The sequence below is a fragment of the Pipistrellus hanaki genome (assembly GCF_964339955.1).
Source record: "Pipistrellus hanaki genome assembly, chromosome: X".
Classification (NCBI taxonomy): Eukaryota; Metazoa; Chordata; class Mammalia; order Chiroptera; family Vespertilionidae; genus Pipistrellus; species Pipistrellus hanaki.
In genome coordinates, this window is record NC_140524.1 from 23,833,111 (window position 1) to 23,852,199 (window position 19,089).

The 19,089-nt window shown below is 40.2% G+C and overlaps 1 protein-coding gene across 1 annotated transcript in view; it reads left to right on the plus strand.

Moving 5' to 3' along the window:
• GPC3 (glypican 3) overlaps window positions 1–18,374 on the plus strand; it is a 341,076-nt gene extending 322,702 nt beyond the window's left edge. The window contains exon 8 of the mRNA XM_084870253.1: window positions 17,833–18,374. Coding sequence (XP_084726379.1) covers window positions 17,833–18,005 — 173 coding nt within the window. The 3' untranslated portion in view covers window positions 18,006–18,374. The remainder of the gene's footprint in view (window positions 1–17,832) is intronic.
• Window positions 18,375–19,089: the final 715 nt, after the last annotated feature.

Below are 19,089 nucleotides of genomic sequence, written 5' to 3' on the forward strand. Positions count from 1 at the left end.
CAGGGTGGCTCAGTAGTTGAAAATCAACACATGAACCAAGGGTTCAATACCCAAGGAGGGCACATGCTTGGGTTGTGAGCGTGATCCCTAGTTGGGACATGCTGGAGGCAGTGGTTGATGTTCCCATACCTTTCCCTTTCTCTCTCTAAAAATAAATAAAAACATATTTTTTAAAAAAAAATAAAATAGGCAATGGGAGGAAGGTAGTGAGGGAAGTTGGAGGGCAATCATTGCTAGCATAGTGGTACCTCTCAGGCTAATATGCAAATTGTCCCCTCGACCAGGAGTTCGACTAGCAGGCCAGCTGGCCAACTGCCCATGTCCCCTCCCCCTGGCCAGGTTGGCCAGATCCCACCCATGCACGAATTCATGCACTTGGCCTTTAATACACACACACACACACACACACACACACACACACACACACACACACACACACTAGAGGCCTGATGCACGAAATTTGTGCATGAATGTGGTTCCTAGGCCTGGCCAGCTATTGAAGCATGAGCATCTGACATGGTAGGGCAGGTCCCAGCTGACCTCTGGGCCCAGATCAGCACCTGGGGACCTGAGCACCTACACACGCACCCCATTCTGCCTGAGTCATCGGGCCCCCTGCCCAGCTACCTCAGGGCCTGGGAGCCAGGTGGCGGCCCCACCACCACCACCACCACTGGTCACTGTCTGTGGGGTGATTGGCAGGGCAATCGGGCCCCTCGTACCTGCTTGTCCTGGTGCTGCCTGCTCACCTGCTCCACCATCCCACCGCAATCCCGCTCTCATTGGGGCCCATCAAAGCCAGCAGTGCCTCCACTGCTGCCTGCTGCCAGTGCCATCGATGCCCACAATGTTCTTCACTGTCCCCTGGTGGTCAGTACACATCATAGCAAGTGGTCGAACTCCCAGTTGATGGGACAATTTGCATATTAGGCTTAGATATATATTTGAGAGAGAGAGAGGAGAGAGAGAGAGAGAGAGAGAGAGAGAGAGAGAGAGAGAGAGAGAGAGAGAGAACATAAAAAGGGGGGGGGGTGAAGGTAATGTGAAAGCATGAGAGCTTTGCCTAAGGTTCCAGAGCATCTTTTTCCAGAGAAAAGTCTAACATTCATGGTTTTCTCAAATAACAAGTAACTTGCTTGTGAAGCACATAAAGATTATAATTCATGCCCTAGCTGGTTTTGCTCAGTGGGTAGAGCGTTGGCCTCCCAAGTTCAAGGGCACATGCCTGGGTTGTGGGCTCAATCCCCAGTAAGGGGTGTGCAGGAGGCAGCTGATTAGTGATTCTCTCTCATCATTGATGTTTCTATCTTTCTCCCTCTCCCTCCCTCTCTGAAATTAATAAAAATATATTTTTTAAAAATTTTAAAATTCATATTTACATATCTTATCTCACTTGAAAAGTAGTATGACTTCGGCACCGAATAAGAAAGTATTCTCTGCTTAAGGGCAGAGTAGTAGAGGTCTATGGTTGAGACTTTCCCAGGTTTCCGTTTCAGAACCCTCAACAGGATCTGCCTTTGCTCAGAATTCCCACACTTGATTTGTGCCTCCTTGTGGTACTGATCACATTCTAACTTGGAAACAATTATTTTCATACTCACCTCATCTTAACATGATAGAGTGCTCCTCAAGGCCAATTTCTAGCAAACAACAGGTGCCTAAATTCATGTTCATTTCTATACCATGTGTATCTCCTGCTAGATGGAGAGCTTCTTGAGGTTCAGCTCAATGTCTTATCTTATATCTTCAGTGCCTGGCCTGCCTGACTCCCAATACAGCAGTTCTTCCAATAACATCGTTTTCCTCAATGTAGTTTCCTTATAACATTAAGAATGCCATATGAATTTAATGATTGTTTATATCAATTAACACATATAGTAAAATTGGTTTAGTTATACTTCATTTCACTTAAAGTTGCAGAATCTATCAACAACTTTAAGTTAAGGCTTGCTATACATAAAAAATATTGCCAGTACTCAAACTGTTACATCCAACATTCATCCACTTCAAGGAGTTATTCATGATAATATACATTAAACCAAAATGTTTCAGAAGGACTCATGTAATGATACCAAAGACCCATAATTTGATATATTTTAACCTTATTTCCCTGAAAATAAGTACTCTGGAAATGACCAGGTTTAGAAGAGGTTTTAGAGAAAGAAGCTATAGTGAAAAGGAAAAAGTAGTGTGAGGTCAAGAAGATAGGATGAAAGAAACCCTTAAGTGAAGAATGCTGCCTATGTCTGTTATCAGGGCCCCACACCCTCTAACTGCTGCCTGCCTGACTGGCTGGCTGGGGCATGAGAAAGGTGAAACAAACAAAAAAAAATCAAGTTGAAAAGGAGGCCCCCTAAACTTGGTTTTAGGCTTAATACTAAGGAAAAAAAGATTTGAGGATTACTTACCTTCTTGTTAGTCAAAGGGGGGCTTCAGATTTCTCCCCTGGGTGACCTAAGCTGTAATCTGTCTCTATAGGCTTCTGTTAATACTCCTTCCATTTGTGAGGAAATTATAGAGACTGGAGGAGCTCAACTTACTTCTTTTAATCTCTTGGCAGAAAAATTAAAAAGACAACAGAAATTGCTGTCTGACTGGTATTCTGAATGACATACGGAGTACTGATTGGGACAAATCAAAGAAAACAATCTCTGTTTAAGGAGAATGCATCTTTAATCGTAATTCCGTTAGTAAATTGCTTTCTCTGGTGTAATTGCATGCCTAATTACAGTTTGCTCATTTTGATTTTCACTTTACATTGTTGCTTGGGGCTTATGCAGTTGTGGATTTGCAGGCTGAGTATGAACTTATTACTGGCTTAAAAATCCTAGGTCAAGTGGGTCTCAGGACCAAATGTCACCATTTTAGAAGTGTATCAAGGTTCACCTGACAATTATATTTACTTTAGCACTTTCTCAAAAGACTTCTTTTTCACCCTCTTACTGATTCAAATTCTCTTCTCTGATAAGTATTCTCAACATCCTCCAAAATAAAATTGTGAAAAATAAAAATTAAAAACAATAGTAAAATGGGTACAACCAGACCATTATGACAAGTTATATCGATATACTAGGATGTGATCTACAATCCAATTTCTGTAGTTTAGTGTAATACTGGTTTTCTTTTTTCCTTTTTTCTAAAAATTTCATATATGTGTATATATATGTGTGTGTGTGTGTTTATTGATTTTTGAGAGAGAGAGAGATCTATGCAAGAGAGAAACATACACATCTGACTGGAGACCAAACGAACAACCTAGACATGTACGCTGACCTGGAATCAAACCAGGGGCATTTTGGTGCATGGGAATGACATTCAACCAACTGAGACACTCTGCCAGGGCTCTACATCACAATTTAAAGAAAATATCTCCTTTCTCTCCCAGTCTTTTCCAACCATTCTTTCCCAACTCTGTCCTACTGTCCTGCAATTTACTTCCCATGCAGCCTTAATTCCTACACACCAGATTATATATATATATATAAAACATTCATGTATAATATACATAAATGTAGAGGTGTGTGTTAGAGTATATTCACCACAGCATTGTTTTTCCAGGGTAAAATTAGAAAGAAAAAAAAACACCTAAATTACAATCAGAGGGAAAATGGCTAAATGTATAATATTCATGCTATGGTATTTCTTGAGAAGATTAAAAGGGATGAGGCAATTCTACTTGTATTAACATGCAAATATTTCTATGCATAAAATAGGCATATGCATAGAAAATAAATGTGGAGGATGGTTTGCTGGAAGATAAAACAGCTGGCTTCCACAGTCCTCCAGGTGAGAGATGATGAGAACATAATCTAAACAGTAGCAATAGCAAGCAATGGCAATGGAAAAGGAGAATTCACAAAATATTCAGGAAACAATTTACAGGATGCAATAATTAATTAGCCCTGGAGCATAAAAAAGGAGGAAGAATAGAAGGTGATTTGAAGATTTCTCACTTGGAAAATTATACGGCTAGGTAGAGGCATTTACTTTTTAGTAAATTGAGAAATCCTTGGTAATAGATAAAACTAGAGGCAGAGATGACAGCATTCAAAAGTTGTAAAGTGAGAAGAGGAGAGGGCCAAGAGAAAGGAAAGTAGTCTGCAAAGGAAATAGAATTTATGAAAAACAGCCTGCAAGTGAAATGGAATTTCTATGAGAATGATCAGAGAGGCAGAAGAAGGACCCAGGAGGAAGATGTGTCAGAAAGTAAGAGGGGCACCAAGTTTCATGGCAGAGAATGGCCAATAGTATTAGAAGCTGCAGAGAGCTCAAGATTCAAAAGAAAGAATACATATAAACTGGCATGAGGGATCTTATTGGCTATTGAGCTAATGAAAATGTTCTAAAATTGATTGTGGTTATACACTTCACTAAATTATTGCATTGTAACTTGAAATTTGCTTGAAATGGATGAATTTTGTGGTATTTAAATTATACCTCAATAAAGTTATTTAAAAAGTAAAGATGAAGAAAAAAAAGAATCCATTGGAATTTAGTTTGGAGCAAGCTATGATTCCAAGGAAAACTTCAATCTGACTTTTCTTTTTAATGTTTGAGAAAAGCCCCATGAAATAAAGTGGCAGGAAGTACATGAGATTACTGGTGCCACATCTTGATCCTCCCTCACTCTCTTGCAATATCAAAAACTACTTTATATGTTTGATTTGTTTTTCATCAAGCAATTAGTATGATCATCCCCATTCCCTGCTTCCTTTTATGAATTGCAAAATGGTCGGCATATTTATCTTTTTAACTTATATATCCAGAAGTTTAGGTTGCCAGGCTATAAGGTCCCAGTTTTTATCTGTTTTTGCTGTTAATCATTACATTTTAATGTATTGAAACATAGCTTCTTTATTGGCCCTTCAAAGTCTTTTCACTCTAAAATCTGATCATTCATTTTCTGATACCTCTATTATACTTATAGTATGATGCCTTGATCTTCTTGGCCATTTCCTTTCTTATTTTGACATGACCAATGGTAAGATAGATGTATTTGTCTTGGTTAATGAGTATATTTGATGTACTCTGTAGACAGGTAAAAACAATATGGAAAACTCATGCCCCTTCTTAGTTATAAGAAACCAGAGCTACCCTTGACCTTATTTAATTAAAGTGTTCATTTTTTTTGCCAACAGCATATTCTTTTTATTTTGGTTCAATATCTTCTTACTAGTTTTTATACTTTTCATTAGTAATCTGACTGTCTGGCTGCCACCTTTTATAGTAGAATTTTCCTTTTTCCATTTTACATTTTCATAGCCATTTGGCATAAAGATGTAATAGGTTTTGTCCATTTGGCATCTTTTTACCTTTTCTTGCCTCCCTTTGAACTTGTTCTAATGCCCACAGAGCTATTTGTATGAGAGTCATTCAGCTCTTTCTCCTCAGTTGCCTTCTCCTTGGTTCCTTCCAAGTTATGTCCTAATCACATTCCCAAAATGAATTTTCTCTATCTGATGACTTTTATTCCCTTGGGTCCTTAGTGATACCATTATGAGCAAAATGTCTGTGACCTTCATGCTGGTGTGGCTCAGTAGTTGTGCATCGACCTATAAACCAGGAGGTCACAGTTCAATTCCCAGTCAGGGCACATGCCCTGGTTGCAGGCTCCATCCCCAGAGTGGGGCATGCAGGAGGCAGCCGATCTATGATTCTCTCTCATCTCTCTCTCCCTCTCCCTTCCTCTCTGAAATTAATTTAAAAATATTTTTAAGAAGAATAAAACAGACTCATGACCTGTGAATTACTGCTAATCCTTCCTCATTAGTAGGTAAAAATTCGATGTAAACAATTCCCCACTTGGTTGCTTCACCTTCTATATAGGCAGTGCCCTCACATGACCATCCATACCATCCTATATAATAAAGAGGGAATATGCTAATTGACTCTCACACCATCGCAAAAGTGGCAGCACCCACATCCAATAAGGAGGGGATATGCTAATAGGTTGCCATGCCCTCAAAGATGGTGGTGCCCACAGCCACAAGATGACAGTGCCAAGTCCCCTCATCCCCACATTATTTTTTCTCCATTCTACTTTTTTTTTCCTAGAGGCCTGATGCACAAAATTTGTGCACTGGGGGGGTGTCCCACAGCCCAGCCTGCACCCTCTCCAACCTGGGACCCCTCGGGGGATGTCCAACTGCCAGGACTGCTGGCTCCCAACCGCTCCCCTGCCTGGCAACCTGATCACCCTCTAACCACTCCCCTGCTGGCCTTGTCACCCCCAACTGCCCTCCCCTGCCAACCTGGTTGCCCCCAACTTCCCTCCCCTGCTGGCCTGATCGCCCCCAACTGTTCTCCCCTGTAGGCCTGGTCACCCCTATCTACCCTCCCCTCTCAGCCACCTTGTGGTGGCCATCTTTGACCACCACATGGGGGCAGCCATCTTGTGAGAGGGTATGAGGGTCAATTTGCATATTACCTCTTTATTATATAAGACTAGAGGCCTAGTGCATGAAAATTCATGCACTGGAGGGGGCTTCCCTCAGCCCGGCCTGCCCCCTATCACAGCCCAGGAACCCTCAGGAACAGGAGGAGACCTGGCAATCAGGAGAAGGTGATGGCCCATCACACCTCTGCTGCTGCCAGTACCAGCAGCACAAGCCTCAGCTGGTCCCAGTTACCTGAGCCTCAGGTATCCCTGGGTGGCTGAGCAGCCACCATTAGAGGCTTGCCTGTGCCTCAGCTAAGCCCTGGGTGACTGGGGGGCTGAGGGGACTGGGTGCCACCATCTTGTGGCTGTTGGCGCCACCATCTTTGAGGGCAGGGCAGTCAATTAGCATATTCCCTCTTTATTATATATAGATATAGATATAGACATAGATGTATTTTCACATGATTTTTTTTTTTTTTAAACCTAGCCCCAGTTTAGCAAGCTGAAAAGATTATGTGGTTCTTTCTCCCCACCTTAGGCAGGTCAGTAGTGTCTCTCTTTAAAGTATGTCTTGGTTGATAACTCTTTGGAAAACTTAAAGCCCTCCTCTCTACACTAGTTGTGATTCACAAAAGACACTTATCCTTTTCTTTAAGAGAAGGTCCAAAGCACTCTCTTTAGATTTCCCTCCAGACAGTGTCTGTGTCAAAGGATAGAAGTGCAAAGGTCACTTGAACTCTGTCTCTTCACCCTTCACACCTGCTATGAGACCTCTAAAGACTTGAAATTCTAGAATTCAGGTTTGGAAGTGTCATCAGAAGTTATTTACCTTCAACTTTGTTTTATGTTTGAATCCTTTCACCAATATCTCTACCAAATCACTGCCCAAACTGTCATGGATAACTCTGGAGATAGATCTCACAGCCTGAAGGCATTAATTTTCTGATTGCACTAAGTATTAGAAAGTTGTTTTTTTTTTTTTTATTTAAGTCTAGATCATTTCCCCTTAGAAGAAAGACAAGGTAATCAAACAGCAGTAACTAAGATGATATGGTTATGGGGCAAGAAAAACCTGAAAGAGAGAAGGGAAATTGAGCAAAGGGGGTATGAGCAGGTGCAGGAGATCAGGCAATGCTAAAGAATAACAGAATCTGAGTTGAGAAGCAGGAATGGTGCTGAAAGGTGAACAATAAGGAAATAAAACAGTGGTGGAAGCTTAAGGAAGGAGATATTAGAACATTTTCTAAAATAAATGAAACCCAGGTTAGAGGTTTAAATCAAAGTGGGGAGGAACAGAAAAGAATTTATAAGATTCAAAATCTGAGGATTCTAAACCTATTCTTTGCCTAACAATATGGAAACGAACATTGTGGAGACAGGAGATAATGTTTAGTAGAGCAATGACTGGACAGAAGAGAATAATTGGACATAGGACATGAGTTTAAAGAGAAATGGAAAGAGAAAATGAAGTGTGTAGAGAAATGAAAAGGGGGGGATGAAAACAGAACTTTTAGGTTAAGGAATTGTATTTATTCCTGTGCCAGCATGTAATTGTATTTTCCTGGCAGTCATCCCACAGACCTCTGCTAGGGGAATAGGGTGCTGGCTTGCTTTATTGTACTGATGGGACTGAAATCTTAATGCTTTGTAGTATTATAGCCAAGAGACTTCATTAATGAAACTATATTTTGATGTCACAGAAACAGGCAATGAAATTTCAATCACCAGCGACTCCTAAACTTGGGAATCAGTGGTGATGGAAAGGGCAGGGTGTGGCCCAGAGGTAGGTAGATTGTGAAGCAAAGGCAAGGGTCAAAAGTGTGGGAACCCAATAATGAAGGTACGAAGTGCAAAATAAATGGAATCTGCTCACCAGAAAACCTATTTTCTGTATAGCATGGCATGTGTCAGCTGCTTACATAGCAAGCCATCATGTTCCAGGCAGCAAGAGGAAATAAGAAAATAATCTTTGTAGATTCTATTCACCCTGCTGTTGGTAATGAGAACTTGCTATTGTCAGAAGAGCTTTGGAATCTAGAGGTAAGGAATTTAGCCATGCCATTTACTTCTAGAGCCTCCTCCGTTGCCCTTCTTTTGCCTTGTCTTCATCATAGCTCGGCAGGACTCCTTCTCCTAAGGAAATCATCTATTTATTGAGAATAGACTCTTTGGGAAGTGTTTCCACTAAGGAGGTAGCCCTTCACTTGCACACTCTCAGTAGACTGGGAATAAGTGTTTATTCATGTAGCCATTGATTAATGCATTCATTCATTCATTCAACAGCATTTTTAAAAAATGTTTGTGCTAGCCAAGTATTGTACTGTGTTTGAGCTAGAGAGGAAAAAGACTCATTTCTTACTTTGATGGGGCTCATGGTCGAATTGAGGAGAGGAACATAGCAATGACTAATCAACTATGAGGCAGATTGAAATTAGTGATATAATACAAGTACAATCCAATAAATAGTCAGAGAAAGAAGTGATTAATTTGGGTGGATGAGAAGGGAATGCTTCCTGGAAGAGGTATCGTGTAAGATGAGAGAGAGAGAGAAAAAGAGAGAGAGAGAGAGAATATCCCAGGCTGAGGGAACAGCATGAAGAAAAATATGGGAACTTCAAAATACTTGCCATTTTCAGCAAATGATAAATGGGATAATATGACTACAATATATGATACTTGAGAAAATATATGGGCAGTTGAAACTGGAAAAGAAGACAAGATGAGATGCAGAAGCTCATGAATGTCATGTTATGGAATGAGGGCTTTATCCCACATACAGTAGAGAACCATTGGAAGATTTTGAGAAAGAGAGACATGTGATTTAGGAAGAATGTTGTCTTGTTCCTGCTGTCACAGAATAGAACATTTCTTCTTTCTGAATAGCAATGGGCCATTGAAAAGCAATGATTATTTTATCTATGGGGTTGGTGGTGGAGTGGAAAAGGAGAGAGGCTGAAGGCAAGAGGAGATGATGCCTGTGTGAATGTGAGAATGGGGAATTACTGACAGTCTAGATCAGAAGATGGGAAGGTAGGAGTTTAGAGTCAGGATGACAATGTGTTCTTCTAAGTAAACTGAGTGGAAAATAGTCTCAATTCCTCCAAAGTCCATTGATGCTGAGGAAGGCTTTCTATCATTCATTCATGAGGATACCTGCCTGCTGTTGATTTCTGGCCTTCAATGTTTTCACACCCAGACTGAGTATTTTTCAGAATGTAAGCCATTTTGACCTATTGACTATTATAATATTAATTTTCCTTGCTTTGGGGCATTACCAGGACACTGTAAGCATTTTAGGTCTCATATACACTTTTTGTAAGATTTACTATGGCTGATTAAAAATTGAAGATTACCAGACTTTGGGTTTTCCCATTCAAGCATTATATTAAAGCCCTATCTCAAATTCTATCAAATAATTTTTCATTGAACATCTCGGAGCTTGGACTCCAAGGGATTATAAGGTCACTCCCTCATTCTACTGATCACTCAACAACAATTGGATTTGGCTACAAGTGACAGTTTGTGTTTTCCTTCTGCATCCTCAAACCCCAGTGATGTATACATAACTCTGTACTGCATCATGCCTGAAATTTATATTATAAACAGAGCTTGGTGAATCTAAACTACTAAATTTCTGTTAAAAGTAATGAGGACAGACTGTATTTTTTAAATCAGTTTTTTAACTTGGTTTCAGCTTCACATCATTTTTGTGAGTCACAAAAATAAGTGTAAGTTTCCAGAGGTTGTATAAAATTTTCTTAAAATACTTAGCCTCGGATAAAAAATCCTTGACAAAATTGCCCTTATCCTTCACTCCCTATTGAGGAACTATATCTGCAATTCTAGGGTAGTACTTAAATGCTTAAATCTCCAAAAGACCTAACTTAACTTGAGTTTAAAAGTAAAGGCTGTTTAGAATAACAACAAACAGAAGTTCCAAAGCCATTTTGAGTCAGAAATGTAGAGGCACCTTCTAACAAAGTTTGGTTGTACAGACTAGTTAGGTGATGTAGTATTGATAGCAAGGCCACAGTACTTCACACACAGTTAAAGTAACAGTGCCTAATTTCACTCACTCTCAAACTTCTTTGAAGACTACTCAGTATTCTGTGAATCCAAATCAACTCTTATTCTTTCCTCAAGTCACCCTATTGAAACTTTTCTCAAAAATCCCCATGACTTTTTAGTTGACAGACATGAGGAGGGCCAGTAGCTTCTTCTCAGTCCATACATTTTGTGACCTCTATAACATTTGACCATGCAAACTCTCCCCTCTTTAAAATGGTCTCTTCCCTTGCATTCTCTAAGCCTGTTCTTTTCATCTTCTCTCCTGGCCCTCAGTGAATAGTATCTTTGTCACCGGCTTTTCCACTGACTCTCAAGCCCATTACTTCCCATGGGAAATACAGTCTTTGAAGAGATGTGATTCGTGTGAAGCTGTTAGGCATTCTTGGGGAGAAGGATCTGTGGACATGAGAGTAATAGTCGTGACATTCCTGTGAAAGGTAGTGATAATTCTGGTGCTGATGAGGAGGACCAGAACCTGTATCAGCACTTATTACTGACATATTTTCAGAATAGAGTTATTCTGTGTCTGGAAATATGACTTTACTCATGATATACCTAAATGAGTACAGTAGCAGCCTATCTATACTAATAAAAGAGTAGTATGCTAATTAGACCAGAAACCTTCCGGACGACCATGCAGATATCCTTCCTGACAAAACCACAGCGGCTGCAAGGGCGAGGGTCAGCGGAGGGAGGAAGGCCACTCTCATGGCAGCCACAGGAGCTAGAGGAAGGCGGTCCCATGGTCCCTTTTGCAGAGGCCTCGGTGTGGACCAATCCAGCACCAAGGCCCCTTCCACAGAGGCAGCGGAAAAGGGTGCTGTGCTGTCCAGGTCCCAATGCTGCCCTTCCACAGAGGCAGCAACATAGGCCTGGGCCAGGGCCCGGTGCCACACCTGCGGAGAGGCTGGACTCTCAGAACCCCAAGGGTCATTCACGAAGTCACTTTCTTCTCTTTCAAGTCCAGGTAGTCATTTCACACCTGAAAGTTCACATAGGAGGGGAGGGGGGTTGGTATGGCATGAAGGAAGATTGTGTTGAGGATAAGACAATGAAACCAAGTTCTGTTTGGGATTCATATGTGAATGGCAGAGCCCAAGGGCTTCTGTGGGAATGGGCAGCAGATTGAGCAGTAGTGCAATGAACATAATTTCTCCCGAGATTTCCTCAGTTTCAGCCTCTGAGGTCTGCCAAGTAATGTACTGAAGGCTTCACATATTCATGTCTTGGAGGCCAACTGTACACAGAAAATGCAAAACACAGGGATAGCAGTATTGCTCTGTTGCTATATTGGGACCAGATTGAAGCCATCTGCTGGTGTAAGCTTGGCAAGAAAGAAACCCCCATGTTTGGCTCAACAGCAGCATTCTCTCCCCTGGCATTTTGATAGCAGCTCTTCTTTCAGACTGCCCTGTGAAGTCTGCCTGCTGGTGAGGGTGAGACCCTTAAAGCAGTGATTTTCCACCTTTTTTGTCTCATGGCACACATAAACTGATTACTAACATTCTGTGGCACCACCAAAAGCTATATTTTCTGTCAATCTGATTTTAAAAGTAGGTATAATTTTGATTCATTCATACCAGATGGCTATTTTTGTGTTGGCTGTTGTCATTTTTTTATTTGACAATCTAAGAGAAAATAGGTCAGTGCTCCTGACTAAATAGTTGGGTACTGCATGATTTAAAAATTCTTGTGGCACATCAATGTGCCTTTTGTGGCAGACCATTTGAAAATTGCTGCCCTAGAGCGATGCATCTCCCTCTTTGATGCCATGAGCTTTGCTTCCTATCCTATATAATAAAAGGCTAATATGCAAATTGTCCCCTCGACTGGGAATTCGACTGGGAGTTTGACCAGGCCAGCCCAAGGCCCCTTCCCCCAGCTGGCCCTGCCCCCAATCACCTTCCCACCACAATTGGGGGCAGGGCCAGCCGGCCAACCTCCCTCATCTCCTTTCCCCAGCCAGCCCAGCCTGATAGTCCCCAATTGGGGCAGGCCAGCCAGACCTACCCGTGCATGAATTCGTGCACTGGGCCTCTAGTTATATATATACTTAAGACCTCACTGGCTTTGTAAGGGCCCAAACAAAGGCTTATCTCACTGGCTGAGAGATCTTCTTTGGCTGCCTGTGCATGACTGCTTAATGTATCCCAGGTCCAGTCACTTCTCCCTCAAAAGCTTTGTGTGTATTCGCCTCAGTGGAAATTATTAGGACAGAGTTTAAAGAAAATAATGACAGACCAGCATGGACTTGTTTATTGCTGGTGTCTCTTATCCAGTATTAGAATCGCTAAAGAAGAAAGAGGATTCAAAATTTGGTAACTGATAATGATCACCAGAAAAACTTACATTCCAAGAGAAGCAACTGATTGAACCTACTTGTTGATGGAGGTTCTGCTGGGGGCAGCCACCTTGGCTGCTGTGGGCAGAGAAATGATTGCAGCCTGCAGCAAACTGTGTCCCTCACTAGCCCCTAAGAGCCTTGGAATCAGAGAGAAATAACACTAGAAGGAAATTTAGAGTCCATCCAGTCCAACACCCTTATTTAGCAGATGGGGTGACTGGGTCCCAGAGGAGTGGATAATGACTTGCCAATGACACGGTAAGTCTGGTGTAGCCTCCTGAGGAACTCCACCAGGAGACTGTAAAATAGTAGAACATTCCACACTGAGTACTTTACCTAACAGAAAAAGCAGAAAAAACTTTCAACATAAATTGCAGGCCTTAATGACTGATAATTATGTTAAAGGGTTTATCTAATCTGCAACACAGAGGACATGGCAAAATGAGAATCAGGATTGGGAAGTAATCAGTACAGATTCTTAGACCTACCCTCTGGGCATAGTTAAAACTGATTACAAATGGAAACAGATATTTGGATTTACCATGAAAATCTCGCTGGCCCAAAAGTTTCTCATTGATAATCAACTGCAAGCCAGAAATATTTTGTGTGCATTTTAACATATGTACCTAATACAACAAAGATATGTTCTGGAAAAATCACTTATGAACATTAGATATGAATTATTTTAAATAAAATGGTTTGTGGTGACTCCCCTAGTACATCTGGTTTGTAGCAAACTGAGAAAGTTTTGGTTTGGTGTATATTTAGCTTTGTCAGGTTTTTTTAAAATTATATTTGCTACTGTCTAATCCCCAGATACTGTTCCCACAGGCTTATTTTTTCCAAGACAAGATGTCTGACAAGTCTCTCCCACTTAAGGCTGTCCTCCAAACTGTTAGCAATGATTTTTCTAAAAAAACACAAACCAGATTTTGTGGTTTCATTACTGAAAATTCAATGCTCTCTATTGCCCACAAAATAAAGTCTTCGCATTCTTAATCTACCATGATTTAGCTGTTAATTGTCCTTCCTGCCTTACCTTTTATCACCCACAACACAGTACAGACATACACACACACAGAGACATACACACATACACACCTCACAACAATGTATACTCTGTGCTCTCTTCCAATATAGAGGCTAGTTGTTCCTATTAAGTATACCCTACAGACAATTTTTTATATTGTAATTTTGCTCAAGCTGAACCCTCTGCCTAAAATGAATAACCATTTCACCAGCCCTGCTATAGTTCCACCTATTATTCATGGTATTAATTATAGCCCAACTGTTAAAAAAAATCTTCCCAGATCCTTCTATTTGAGATTTTTATATCTCCCTTCTATCCCCATGGTATTTTGCTTATGCCTTTTTCTGTGCCCTTTCTACATTCTTCCAAGTAGATTTGTCTACTAGTCTATTTCCCTTGCTAGAGTGTTGGAGTGTGGGATTCCTGAAGGCAAATACTAAGTCTTTTTCCAACCTTCTAGCTTAATGCTTAGGAAGTAGTTGGCTATCTTTAAGCTTGTTGAATTAAATTGGATTGTATTTCCCCTGTTGGAGAGCGTCCAAATTTATCTTTGACCAAAACTCATATTCCCTCTATCTCCCATAATGCTTCTTCTGCTAAACTGTCCCTTTTCTCTCTAATCTTCGTGGCCTAGGCCCAGAGTGTGTCTTTGCTGGAACTCTATAATCAATATAAGCCCTAGAAACTTGGCTATTGGATTGGGTGAATACATTTGCTGCTATCATACTATATAAATTGGGAGCCTCAGGAAACTTGTAGCCACAGCTTAGGAAGCATAGCAATGTATCATCTGAATAGTTCTTAGGGCCCTTTGTAGGTAGAAGACTTGACCCAACTTTATACCTGGGGCATCTAATGGTCCTGGCCATCAGTGCTGATTTCTTCAGGGAAATAGAACTGATATGATAATTCCCATTCTGGCTTCTCAAACCCAGAGGTCTTCTCAATATTTCACAAAGCTTGCTAAGACTACTTAATCAAGTTTGTGATCAGTTTTATGTGGAAACACTGACTTTTCTCTTGCTGTGTGTGTGTGTCGATGCTACTTTATTCTTTATACAACTGAATATTTTAGTAAATAGAGCAAGAGAATTATCTTTAAATATTGTTTACAGAAAGAAATTTGACTGGTTCAAAATAATTACTGGGCTGCCTCATCTGACGCAGCTTCCCCTTGCCACTGAAACTGTAGGAATATCCTACTGGGTGTTATGTCTAGTGTTTCTTCCATTCCTTGGCTTCTCGGTAAAGTCCAGTGCCACGGCCCCAAAATTATGCTGTAGAAGTCGTTTTTCCTTCCATTGGCCAGCTTGCTGGCCAGACTCATTTGAATGTGCAGAAAAAAAAAAAAAAAACAGTTTTAACTGGATGTGTTCGTTCCTGAATTCTGGTAGTATGTATTTCACTAATCAAGAATGTTTTTCAAGGAGTCTGTTAATGCTTAATACTTAATGCTTAATCACTGTTTAGTATACATTTTTTCCCCAAGAGATGGTATAGCTTCATATGAGGTTCAGAGTAAGACCTGCATTCAAGCAGGACCTCTGTGATTTACCCACTGTCTTCGTATGGGGGGGGGAAACTGACCTGAGTTTGGCCTTTCTCATCTTTAAAATGGGATTTATAATATCTCCTGACATTATTATGAAGGTTTAATTAAATAAGATAACATTAAATAGCCTACTAGAATACCTTGGCACACAATGAGGACTTGATAGTTGGCAATCATTTTCATCATTTCAAAATATTGGGTCCAAGAGATAGAAATAAGAAAAGATGTCTTTGGTGGCAAAAGGATTAGAAACTGCTGGAATCAAGATAACTGCTTGGCTTACCTTAACTACTATGATACTATTATTTAGTGCTTGCAGATTATTTAAAAAGCAAGATAAATAGTATAAGTGCTTAGTGGCAACATTAATAGATGTTGTTTCATTTTAATTTTGGGAAATGGGGAATATCCAGAAAAAGAAATCTGAAAGTGATTCTGAGAGTGCTCTCATTCGGGTAAATCCTAAAAAATACTTCTCTTCATTTAAGTTGAGAGGTTTCTGTGACACCCAGGGCTGCCTTTCAACAGATATAACCATATGTGTTCTCAATTTTGATGAAATCTGATCATGACTTAAGCCTGTGTTATCCTTGCCGAGTGACAGCTGACCTCAGCCTTTTCTGTGTGCTCTGCATAGTTCACCTTTCAGAAAAAGAGATCTGATTTCTAAGTAAAGTGTTACTCTTTGTTCTTTTCCTCTTTTTATTTTCTTTGTATGTATTTATTTTAGGGAGAGAGAGAATCTAGATTACAGTCTTTTGAGTTTCTTTTCCATGGGTAAAAGGGTTTCCTGGAAATTTTTATTTTAATTATTATTGGCGCTCAAGAAAAAAAAACTTTCTCAGCTTTAGAGGAGCAAAATATAGTCAAATTCATGCATATTAAAAATGATAAAGTCATTTCTTTATACAGCCATGAAAAATAACTATGATTAGTAACACAATAAAATATTTGCATTGAATAACATAGTCAAACGATTCAACAATATTTTTAAATTAATAGGAAAAAATGTCAATACCCATTAGGTAAAAAGGCAAAAAAATGTGAACTGTTATGTATTGAGAGATATAATTAGTAAACTAAAATAGAAAATGTTGTTCAGTACGAGTAATTCAAGTACATGCAAATTAAAGAACCCCTGAGATATCATCATATACTGACTACAATATACTTTTTCAATTGAGGAACAGTAAATTTGGTTTCCTCATCTTTGCTGGAATTATAAACTGCAATAACCCTTTTGGAAAATGGTGTTGCTATCTATGTAATCCCCCCTAGTTTTGATCACCTTCACCTTGCTGCCTGCTCTAACCAATGTCAGCCTCAGAGCCACCCTGATCCTGGGCCCTCCTCTAAACTCATCCTGGACCAGCTGAGTCTTCACACTTTTCTTCCTGTGACTTACTGCTTCATCCCCTGTAAGAGGATCTCTTCCTTCCTTCTCCTTCCTTCCCTTTATAAAATGCCAATCATTTCCTCTTGCCTGATGCTATGTATCTCAGTGTCACCCAGGGCTCTTTCCAGGCCCATTGGCCACAGGACAGTTGGCTGGTGAAATTGCTCACATCACGTCACCCCCGCAAGCTATTGAAATAGAAACATTAGTGACTGAGGCTAAAAAAGCTTAGGGAGTAGATTTGAGCTCTAAAACTGGGAAAGCAAAAATGAAAGAAACTGAGCCCTGAACCAGGGCTAGACATCTTGAATTTTCTAACAAACCATGATCTACTTAGATTTGCCTTCTGAGAAACTTTCTCATTAGGGTAACCCCAATATCCCAACTTCTTTTTCAGAATCATGAATATATTGTAAATGGTAGGCAGTTAGAGAGGAAGATCCTTACCCATTAATATTTCCTTAGTCTTAATTTGCTTACAATTAGTTTAAATCCTATGTATTAAATTGATTTAACTCTCTTTGGATTGTTTTAGAGGTGACGAAAGACCATATATATAAATGAAGAAATGTTTGGGAAAAAGAAAACACCTTTTAATGACAAACTACCCTATCCTTAATCTTGTAAAGCAAGATTCCCAGGAGGGGGATCTGTATGGGGTCCAGGAAAGCTGCACTGAGAGTCCAAAATATCCCTTCCCCATTGACACATACACAAAAGGAGACACATGTAGTCACCCACACTGTACCTTAGATTTTGATAACAGTGAGATCTGGTGAAAATAGACTTTCAAGTAGAGCTTTGCCAGGGAGGAAATGTTGCAAAAGCCCAATGTGCATCACAGGGTATGGATGCAGCCACAGTGGAGAGGGAAACAGCCAGGTTGCTCCCTGTTGGTATGATCTCTGGCTATCTCATTCATCTGTTTCCCCCACATACACTTTCCCATCATGGCCCTGCAGCTTTCCTTCCCAACAGTCCAAACAAGTGCTTGAGCCATGAATAGTGTACATCTAATAATGTTGGTAATCCTGTATTTAAAATTCTTCTTTACTTTTGTCAGAACTGGCTTATGATCTGGATGTGGACGATACTCCTGGAAGCAAGCAACATGTGAATCAGAATGAGAATGAGATCGTCATCATCTCTCGCAACGGTGGGAATGGCCCTTCTCCCCTGAAGATTCTAACCAGCTTGGCGATCTATGTGGTGTGCTTTTTCTTCCTGATGCACTAAATTCCTAGTGCTCAGCACCCGTGCTGCCCTTCAGCACCCTGTGGTCTTCCTCTATAACAGGAACCACCTTTTTAATTTTTTTTTATATTTTTTAATCTCATATACCTCCTCTAGCCATTAAGTAGAAGACTAACCATGTGTTATGTTTTTGAAATGAAATGGGATTTTTATGAGGCAGGTACATTTTAGTAGTAGTAGTAGTAGTAATAGTAGAGTTTGCCCTTTTGTAAAGAAGAAAAACCAAGTCGTGCCAAATAATTTTCCTATGTTTGGCTGCTAGAACATGGTTATCATGTGTATCCTCTTTCTCTTTTTCTCTTTGCATGGATTTCTTTGGAACAAAAAAAAATAAATAAACGTCAAAATGCATTTGGGTCTTTTTTGTAAGCTCTCATGTATGGTGACTATGTATTGCTTTTCCTCCTTCTCACCTAGCTTTATATTCAGCATAAGAAAATCTCATTAGTTGCCAACAGGGACCTTGAAACCTATTGGCTTAGTGTGTATATTAATCCTGGTCCCAAACCCCAGGACACACCCAATCCATAATCTCCATTTTGAAACATTGGGTTAGAGTGTCTTGTCTATGAAACTAAAGGTATTTCAAAAAGTTCCACTGTCTCTTTATAAATTTCACTTTTCTGCAAATGCTTTGCCCAAATAGAAATCTTCTGTTTGGGTCATGTACAGATGCATGAATGATATTTCCTTATCTTCAAAAACCAGAGAAATAGATCCAAACAGTGGCAAACAAATCATTACCCAAGCTTCATGCTTTGTCTCAGGCTTGTTCTCTGTCACACTTCTCCTGGGGCTGCTACATGGTAGGGCCAGCAGTTGCCCTGGGTTAGATTGCAAAGGTTGTCACCAGAAAACCCATGATTTCCAGGAAGCAATGCTCACTCTTGGCTCTAGGTGGGCTTCTTCAACATTTGTTTATTTAACAACTAGGTTTTCATACCCGTTGGGTGTCAGATGCTGGAGACAATAGGGAAAAAAACCACAGATTTGATCCTTGATTTCACAGAACTATAGGTCTGGCACCAATACAAATTCCACACTAGTTTTTTTGTCAATTGTAAGC